We start from the raw sequence: 10,775 nt of genomic DNA on the forward strand, positions 1-10,775 counted from the left end.
ATTCATGATCAAGGAGATATGACGTCAAAATCAATCCCATGTTGTTTAAATCATTAGGAATGAAATCATGCTCTATTCTTGAGTTAGAGCTCTCCAATATATGCTTTGGATGGTAGATCTACTTATCTTTGTCCAATATAGGATAGGGCCCACTTATCCTTGGAGTGTGAAACCAATTCCCAAGTTGAAGTCCTCCCACTAGACTCCATTTAGCTCTTCATGGTGAGACTCTATTTCATTCTATCTTCGGCCTTTATCCCATCCCAATAGCAGAGGGTTTTTGACATCCTTCAATATCACATTGATGTAGCTTTGAACTAACCTATTTGGGGGATGTGAATGCCACGCTACGTTTTGGACAATCCGATGGTTCATCATAACCCAAAGCATCATACTTTGGATCTTTGCAGGTCCATTAGAATCTATTTATAATAATCCTCCACAATCTGCTATTAAACTAATTGTTTCTTACAGAAGAGTACAAGAGTGTACTGATTTTTAGGTTATGGCATCTACACTTCATGCACAACTTTTCATCTAGCAATAAAAATGGGTTCGTGAATACCTTACTTGAGCTAGATGAAGTGTCCCAGAAACTAAGAAAAAGAGGCACTTGAACCAAACAAGAATAAAAATGGGTTCATGAACACCTTACTAGAGCTAGCTGAATGTAAATGCCAAACAAGACTGGAGAAGATATCATATCAGATACCCTTGATATCATCGGTTCATTTCCACCTTTTCCTTTCCCCTTTTAAATTGTAGATTGATAAAAAGGACTCTACATTCAGGATACAGACTAACATCCAAAAATGGAAAAGTTAAATGATACAAGTACATAAAAATAAAATTCTAATCTTTTCGCATGGGAGTTTGTTACTAACATCCAAACTAAGAAAAAATAAGGACATGGGAAAATTCCTCGTTTATGATATCATCCATTTACGTAACGTGCGGTCCCAATCAAAGGCAATTAAAACAATTGCAAGCAATAGTGACCTTGTAGCTACATGGTCAATCCCCCTTTAACCACTGACCAACTATAGACAACCAAACAGATGACAATATTCAGAAGGATTCCATCAATTGTGTTCTATTAGACATTCAAAGAAATCCATCAAAATTTAAATGTTAAAGGTCGTGGATATTATTCTAGCAAAAGTACAGTCTTTAATGATCTATCTAGAAAACAGGCACAGGATGATAAAAACATGAAACAGCATAAAAATGATAATATAAGTCTTGGGGCATTCAAAATTCCATAGAAACTAAGATAAAGAGGCACTTGAACCAAATCACCAAGTTCATAACACAAATAACAAGGCAAAACTTCAGTATAGAATAAATATTATATGTAACAGCAATTTGTAAACCGTTTGCAAATACGTTTTCTATAAATTAAGGTGGAATCATCTACTCGGCCACCAAGCACCCACTCAGATGTGCTGAGTATCCTATATAATATATTTTCAAATAGAAATACTGTGGGCGACATACGGCTGTGATTGAATGGAATTATATCCGATGACTAAATGTGTGGTGATCATCAATTTCCCCACCACGGTTCAGTAAGATATCATCACCCACCAATTCGGCAGGATTAAAGTTCTGTCTGCACTAATGCTGAATGATTGGCTTCTTGTATCATTCAACTGTTGCCAATTGTTTAATGAAGTCTTTGATGTCAACAATATCTGCAAGAACCCTCCCTCTCATTTTCTTTCATGAGGAATTCGACAGCAGACAGTTAGTTAACTCACATGCAAAAAAAATATATCACTTGGAGTACGCCGGTGCCTTGCATATTGGACATATATTTTTCAACAAGAGCCACTTCCTGATACAATCTGTATGATATCCATGGCCACAATCCAATCGACCAACCTCATCCTCCTCAACAAACTCTTCCTGTAAAGTTTTTGTTTATTAAGTGAACACATCAAATGGTGTTATAACATACATACTGCAGAACATTCACAATATATGCACCTGGCAAACAGTGCATTTGATGTCGCTTTCTTGAGACAAGGTTGCCAGTGTAGCATCCAAAGAAGAGTACTTACTCTCACTCAAGCATGTGGATATCATGTCACTGCTTAGTCCAGTGCTTACACTACCAATCTGTTCTTCTAAAGCTAGCAACTCCTGCAAAATTTCAAAACCCAAATCATGCAACTCAAAATATCAGAAAATCCATTTCCATACAGGGCAGTACGTTAAGCTGCAAGTTATTCTGTTACCTCATAGGACATGTTATCCACATCCAAACGCATATCGCTGTGTTGATCACGCACGTCTACCCCTCGATAAGCAAACGGAGGATCAAACATCACCAACTCCTGTACCATAATCTTCATGCTATCAGACACCCAATTACTGCCTAGAATCATCAGAGCTTGCATAGCATATGTTTTATTGAAAACATAAAGAAGTGTGAGGACATAAAAATTCAGAGTTCATTAGATGCATCGTAAGGATGAGAAGATTGATGAACAGTTCATAAACTACAGCAACAATATGTGATGGTGTTCTGGCATTTGAGACACAACCCTTACCTCAAAATTTATATCTTCATTTCTAGAAGCTTGCTCCAATGTGGATAAGATCTGCCCATATGAACAAAAACTCAATGAGCATAAAACAGTTTATGCAACTACCAAAAGTCAAATAAACATTTATTTGTGGACCTCTGAAAGCAACCTCCGGCGATCTCCGTAAGGCATGCGTGAATTGGGCAAAGGAAGCCCAAGTATATTTTGAATACGAGCTCTTGGAATAGCTTCATTGTGACCATCCACAAATAGAGATGCACGACTACCTGAGTGCGGTCCAGATGATATAGTTCTTGAAAGCCGGCCTGAGGTCAAAATGCCTGGAGCTGGTAGAGGTGGAGGTAGAAAGTTCCTATTTCCATTTTCAGCATCAGATCTTTGATTACATAATAAGTTATTACCATGGTCTCTAATTTCTGACATATTTGTCATTCTTGATGCAGCAGCATTAGGAATCTGATCGGAAATTGCTACACCATTATCCAACAATGTTCTTCTTACACCTCTGGAAACCCTATTTGATATGCCATTCATTTGATTTACATCATTAATGTTTGGGGGTCTCTCACGAACAAAATATCTTGGAGCTGCCATATCACCCCTATTATAATGGTTAATGGCTCCACGTGTGGCTAAGTTTAACGATGTTGAGCTGCTGTTGCTACATAAACTCGGTTGACAATTGAAAATATCCGTGAGGTTAACAGATTCGGGCATTTGCTGTTCCATATATGATGTATCTCTGGTGTATAGATTGTGTGAATTTGGAGCAGCCATGGATTGGTCCAAGTTTCTTCCCAAAAGAGATCCTAGTTGAGAGTGATTTGGGTCCTCAAACCTGGGGACTGGATGGCCTTCCGATGGTTGAAGGAAACCGTCAGAACGCCCAGCTGAATTTGAACCTATATCATTGATATTATTCGTATGCTGTATAGAAAGGTTTGCACTGCTTAAGACAGTTCTATTGTCTGAAAAATTGTCCCAAATTTGTACCATTGGATCATTTGTAATACTTAGGTTCATTAGAGACCCAGATCCACTTGAATGTGGTCTAAGAGACCTCCTTCCTCCCATCACATCCTGATGAGACTCACTGCTCCATCCTGTGGATTGTGAGTTTTGTCGAGGTGAGAGACCGACAAGTTCTATCATAGATAACTTTCTTTTATGTTCATTTTTTCTTTCATCAGGCCTAGAATTTTCAGACTGATTTATCAAGCTGCAACCAAAGTTTATTGGATGTACTGATCTACGTTCCTTTTCCACTTGAGATGGCAGAATTGAAACCCCCTGATTGGAAAAAGTCAAAGAACTTCCACTCATACCATCAGCACAGTCTGTTCCAAATCCATCAGTGCAGTTTCTTAGAAATCTATGGGGTTCCCTATAATGATCACTCGATACACAAGCTTTCCCTCGACCACTCTCAGGAGATTTCTCCGGTAAAGTTGACAAGTTATTTATCTGTTCCCTACCATCCAATTGAGGAGAAGCCCCAATAATGCAGCCAATACCTGTACACGTTACAGCAGGAGGCATTAATACTCTCGAATTACGGTAACTTGGAACTGAGCTTGACGAGCTGCTACAACCTGCACTGTTGCTAGTTTGAGGCAAATCAAACCCATTTTGCATACCCAATCCCACAACTGACCTCTTTACTTGATCCCCTGTATTATCAACATCGTGATGTCTAACCAACCCTACACAAGGGCTCGGTACAGAATCCCTCTTATTAATTGTACTCATGTTGTTGAGCCCAGATCTATGTTCACCATCAAACATATTACTCCAGAGGCATTGCTGCTTTGCTTGATAAGAAGCAGAGACAGAATGTTCTTGAAGAAAATGGTGAGAATGAGTACCATAGCTATCAGTTCCAATATGAGGGAGATTCATTCCATCCAATCTGGTTCGCTTCAGGGGATCATTAGCGGAAGCAGAATTAACATCACTGAACAAGCTATTGTTTGTACCGTTCCCTGAGCCTAAACTAAAGCTTCGCCTGCTCTCATTATTATCATCCCTTTCCATTCTTGTTCTGGTAGAGATTTTCTTGTTCTTCAGATAACAGCTCAAGAAAACCTGAGGAAAAACAAAATGCCATCTCATGCTTTTGAAAGGTAGCAGAATGTTAAAAATACATAACGATTGATCCTTACAAAATTATCAAGTTTACTATTTACAAATTACAAATATTGGTGTTGCTATATATTATAAATATCTCCATGCAAAAAATAAGAGACGATCACAATAAGAAAGAATAGACAAACAGAAATTAGGAGACCTCATAAATTTATGTACTATCTATATGTGGAACAAACTTATTTCCTTCTCAAGGAAACTAAAACTGTAGACGGTGTTGCACATAAACTATATTCAATCAAACAGCATTAGTAAACAGCATTAGTTTTCTTCTGATGTCAGTGTTATACATAGAAAATGTAATCATTCGATGGTTTTCTTCTCAGGGCAATTACAACTGCGCCCGGTGCTACAAATCCATAAGTTCTTTTTCCTTCAAAAACAAGCAATGTTAGTACTCAATTTGATCATCTCACTCAAGTGACAGCCCTGTCTCTCCAAGCAACTTTCCGTCTCAATATGATAAACTCTCTCAAGCATCAGAATTCTCTCTCCTTTTTAAAAAAGTAACTTTCCTTCTCAATTTGCATCTCTCCCGAGTGTGAATCATACCCCTACCTACAGAAAAAAACCTTTCCTTCTCAATTTGATCATCTCTCCAATGTGTTAACCAAATACATGCCACTCCCACCTACCTACAAGACAAAGTACTTCATCACTGAGAATTGAACTCTCACAAAAGAAGCAGAAAGATGACAAGCTTATGAAATACAGAAGCATAGGGTTGCACTCTACATACAGAACAACTTTTTTCCTTCACAATTTGATCATCTCTCCCCTGTTAACCAAATACATGCCATGATACTAGGGAACACCCCACCTACCTACAAGCCAAAGTACTTCATCACTGAGGATAGACATCTCAAAAAAAAGCAGAAAGATGGCAAGCTTATGAAATACAGAAGCACAGGGTTGCACTCTACATACAGAAAAACTCATTTCCTTCACAATTTGATTATCTCTCCCCTGTTAAGCAAATACATGCCATGATACTCGGGAGCACTCCCACCTACCTACAAGACGAAGTACTTCATCAGTGAGGATAGAACTCTCATACAAGAGGCAGAAAGAATGCAAGCTTATGAAATACAGAAGCAAGGGTTTTGCAACCCATGGAACCAAGGCTAATACGAGTTGGAAGTTGGAATTGTAAAGGTTTCCCATGGAAGAACGGTGCAGGAGTTATTTAATGAGATAATTCCAGAAGCTACATTCTTATTCTTCAAGAAACACAAGATCTGCATAGCATCTTCCATACCTACCTACGAGACAAAGTACTTCATCACTGAGGATAGAACTCTCACACAAGAAGTAGAATGAATGCAAGCTTATGAAATACAGAATCACAGGGTTATGCAACCCATGGAACCAAGTCCATACGAGTTAGGAGTTAGAATTGTAAAGGTTTCCCATGGAAAAAGGATGGAAGGCCTTACTGAGATAATCCCAAAAAGTAACATTCTTATTCTTCAATAAACATGAGACCAATGATGTGCATCATCTTCCATACATCGAGGGTTGTGGAACCCACTCTATTTGGATGATAACATGAGAATGAGAAATCAAAGAGAGATGGCAATTACATCGAGGATTATGTCAAACATCATGCCCTAGATCTGATATAAAATTTTGATCCAGTGCATACCTCAAAATTGGATCACATGGCATACATGCAATGACGAAGTTGTCAATGCATATTCCTAACTGAGACAGCAAAAGCTGGGGATAGATCTTCAAATTCAGATCATAAGCTTCTACATGTAGGACCAAAGTCATGGTAAAATGCAATTTCAAATCTGAGAGTCAAGAGCCAGTAGTGTACTATGACGGAGAGAAAATGTAAGCAGTTCAAAGTTTCCAGTACATCAGAGTGAACATACCTAGTCAACACAATTGGAACAGGTGTTTAACTAAGAGAGCGGAAGAGGATACAGGTTAATTTGAGCTAACATACCTCGTCAGCACAATTGGAACAGGTGTGTAACTAAGAGAACGGAAGAGGAACTTAAGAGCATGTGCCATTTGAGTAAATCCTAAATATGGGAGAACAGAAATTGTATTTGATACATATATGATGCAAACTCTGTTTTATGGAACTGAAGTTTGTGCAGCAATATTTCAACACAAAATAGAAATTGTGCCATCCTTTAAGGGATTAAGATCATAATAGATACTGAAACCAGGCCAGTAAAGTCTATGCCTTTCAATACAGATACATTTCAAAAGTAAGGACAAACCACCATAATCATATTGCCGAGGCTAGCCAGGAAAGTGGATCCTACAAAAGAAAAACCACATAAGAAAACTTTGCTCATCCAGCTAAGTTCAAGACACTCAAACAATGGTTTGCAAGAAGGCAGGTTGAACATTGGATGTGCACATAGAGGGAAAGCAAGGGACAGGGAGCATACTTCATGTTTACTCAGACAAGGTGGCATCCGTTCAAAATAGAAAGCAGCCCAACATAGAACTAAGTGAGCACTATTGCCACTCATTCTCGCATCTCATCCTTGTCCAGACTCCAGACTCCTCACTTATCTCAAACCTCTCTCTCATTGAACCCTACGCCTTTTTTCAATTGGTGGTATACACTGTACACGTTAATAATAATTTTGTATTGAATTAGGTAGTAAGTTCATGACTTTTGTGACCTATACTTTCGAATATCATATAGAAGACTATCATCTATACTTTTTGCTAAAACACGACACATACTTTATCCTTTCAAATATTAGCAACTTCGGGTCCATTTGCATAGGGACTTTATCCAAATATGCATGTATTTTAGCTGCACATCAATGAGGAATCACAACTTGGCAAAATGCATGGATTTATCTCACTTGCAAAAAATGTAGATTGTTTAAGTAATTTATGTGGTCATCAATTGGAAAATGCAACTACATTGCTTTCTTCATGCATAATCAAGGACGCCACTCATAACGATAGATGGCACAAATATATATGCCCAAATTTATGTCTCATTTCTCTCATCAAGTGGGATGATGGATTTTATTCATAACAGACTACAAATTAAAACATTGTTGTCAGATGCCAGAAACAATCCCTTAATGACACAATTAAATGTCTGATAACAGGCAATGTAGTTTTTCTTACAATTGTTTGTCCAACAGCATTATACAGCATCCGATGTAATTGTTTACTGAACACAAATATCTTGATACTTACTAAAGTTCTTTACTTTGACATCAAGAGTCAACTCAAACAAATAGAAAATCATATTTGTTTGATACACTTGGCCTTCAAGGAGAAAAGCTATCATGTAATCGAACTTATCACTTGTACTAGTTAATAGAATGTTTGCTGAAAACGCTGAAATGTCTCTGCTGTAGGGGGAAACCAGTTCATTATTGGCCTTAATAACATGTTTGGATGACTTGTTATTTGTTCCAATCAGTGCCAAGGAATTTTCGGCATGTCCCTGTCCAGTCTCATGGTGACACCAGTCAATAGGAATATTTCAATTGCTGGTTTTCTGGCTCACTCAAGGAAAAACTCTTCATTGGAGTATCAAAGATAAAATTACAATCAAAACAAAGACAAAACTAGATCCGGTGCCTCAAAATGATAAGCATGCCCGAATCAATCTAATGGTGAAAACCAGCCCATTACACATCTGATTGCTGATTTCTGCCCAACTCCAGGTATGTTACTTGACACTATTTGAAGACAAAACTAAACAAATTAGCAAAATCGAAGGTCGGATCAGCAATGAAGCTGCATTTCTTCATAAAGGAATAATGCTGTATTCTCGATGAACACGCATCTCACACTATACGCTATTGTTATTTCTTGTAGGAGATTAGTCATCCCTGGTATTAATCTGATTGTGTGTGTTTTGAGTTTCAGCATATGAATCCGTGATTTTCACATGTGAATGAGGTTCAATAGCTTTGTATAACATAAGCATCTGAATGGACCACTGTCAGAAGTGGTAATGTTTGTCCAAGTAAATATGCACGTTTGACCCAGAATCTCAGCCCAATCATCTGCCTTCATTTCATGAAAATTTTCTCATTTGAACAGTATTCAACTCAACTTGCAATTTCACAGACCAAGATTCTAATGCAAGAGATGTCAGTTAGGATACTCCTGCAGGTTCATGCTTAAAAACTTTTGTTGTGCTGGATAAAATACTTTAGTAATATTTTAATTTTACTTGGAAAAATAGAGAAATACTTACCAGAGCACTAAGCTTTGGGGCTAATCAGTGCATGGCGATATATTCTTCTGGAGTCTTAATCTCTTTTCAAGTATAGTTTCAATTGTCACTGATTGTATAAAAGTTATGTTACAGTTAAAGATGTTAATCACCACCCTCAAAGTTGTTTCAACACATATCGAAGAGCCCATATACATCAAGGATGTGCTAGAGGGTGAACAACATTATGAAGACAAAGCTTGGTAGCATTAATGAAACAGAAGCAGGGTCTGTGGACATGGTATGCAAATTTTGGGTTGTCCCTGACTTTCATATTGTTTCACCAACAGATTTGCAGTTAATTTTGAGAAGATTTAGAGGAAATTGGTTTGGTGTATAATATCGTGTGCATTGATGCTGCAAAGGAGGGAAAATGGTGAATTTGTTTCTTCTTAGGGATATCTTCTATGGGGACACAGGAAATGAGATGATTTGACCATGAAGCTCAATCATCTCATCTCTCAAAGCTAAATTATATTACAAAGATCTCATACATACATAAAAAGACAGTAAATAAAAAGATTGGGTGATGCTAAGCAGACTTTTCGAGATCCTTCTACTAGCTAAGAATAAAGCTGCCCTAAGGGCTACATGCACCACAAGGCTGTTTTGAACAACTGCAAATAGAATTGTGTCACTTCATGTATCCCGATTGGGATAAACCTTACATTCTCCATCTAATTCTCGAATCACTCCTTGTTGCCTTAAATGACCACTTCCTGTGATAGGATCATCTGATAAAGGGTCATTGGTAATCCTAGAGCATCACAACCACTTCAAGCAAATTATTGTCATGAACCATTGTTTCCTAAAGAAGGATTAATGTATGCTGTGCCTTATCATGCATACATATATGATCAATCACATGTGATAGATAGGATTGTTAAGCTTCTACCAGTATGTTAAAAGAAGTTCACATCACGCTTCATGAACTAATGTTTTCTATTATTAGGAGCAAATGAAGGATAAAACGTATGCTGCTACATTCATTTCAGTACATGCAGAATTTTCTTGGAACTAGCCAGATTATTTTAGAAAAGAATGTGAATGATGACTGACGTGAACAATATTTCTCCGATCTCCTTTGAATGCAAATAATAAAAAAAGTATCCAGAGCAAGGAATATTTTGGGGTTATTACCCAGTGAGAAGATTCACTATTTTGAGAAAATAGAGCGTATGAGGTTTACAAAATAATGGTTAAAACATTACTCCGCACTCTTCTAAGAGGGTATGGTCATACAAAGACGACGGAAAATGAGGTAGATGGTTGACAGAAGGAACGTAAAATGGATAACTCGTCAGACTATGTAAATTCAATGAACAAAGAGGAAACGTAGCAAGTAATATCTCAAGGATCGTTAAACATAGACCCATCCCAAGAAACGGACAAGCGATAATAAACATGAACCGCAAGAAGAGAGAGAGGCAGAGACTTACCTCGTACCACAGAAAATGATGGGCAGGAGGGTTCTTGATCTTCTTTTCGTGGGACCGGGATTTGCTTTGCTTGCGACCGAGATTTGCTTGGCCAGCTTCACGATGAGAGCTCTCAAACCTAAATCGTTATGACCATCTGACTCTGTGTGTGTGTGTGTGTGTGTGTGTGTAGAGAGAGAGAGAGAGAGAGAGAGAGTTGAAGCGAAACAGAGAGAGAGAGAGAGAGAGGATGAATGGAAGGAAGGAAGGAAGGAAGGATAAAGGAAAGGCTGGGGTTGCGGAGAGGAAAAAAGAAGGTGAACGAACAGCTTCGTGTGGTGGGTGCAGATCAGATCAGAGAAGGGAAGGGAAGGAAGGATAAAGACCGAAAAAGGAAGCGTTAGGGTTCGATCAGACACGGAGACGCAGAGAGACAGAGAG

General features: G+C 38.1%; 1 protein-coding gene across 1 annotated transcript; it reads right to left on the reverse strand.

Moving 5' to 3' along the window:
• Positions 1-1,321: 1,321 nt before the first annotated feature.
• Positions 1,322-10,064, reverse strand: LOC147863190 (uncharacterized). The gene is made up of 6 exons (XM_087321096.1): positions 9,976-10,064; positions 2,688-4,637; positions 2,556-2,606; positions 2,241-2,339; positions 1,990-2,145; positions 1,322-1,908 (listed from the first exon to the last, which is right to left on the reverse strand). Exons 2-6 carry the CDS (start codon positions 4,584-4,586, stop codon positions 1,777-1,779), a joined length of 2,337 nt encoding a protein of 778 aa, XP_087177222.1. The 5' UTR covers positions 4,587-4,637; positions 9,976-10,064; the 3' UTR covers positions 1,322-1,776.
• Positions 10,065-10,775: the final 711 nt, after the last annotated feature.

This window comes from Azolla caroliniana, unplaced genomic scaffold, assembly GCF_043228905.1.
Source record: "Azolla caroliniana isolate FFs.n. ecotype wild unplaced genomic scaffold, voAzoCaro1.0.p SCAF_6, whole genome shotgun sequence".
Lineage (NCBI taxonomy): Eukaryota > Viridiplantae > Streptophyta > Polypodiopsida > Salviniales > Salviniaceae > Azolla > Azolla caroliniana.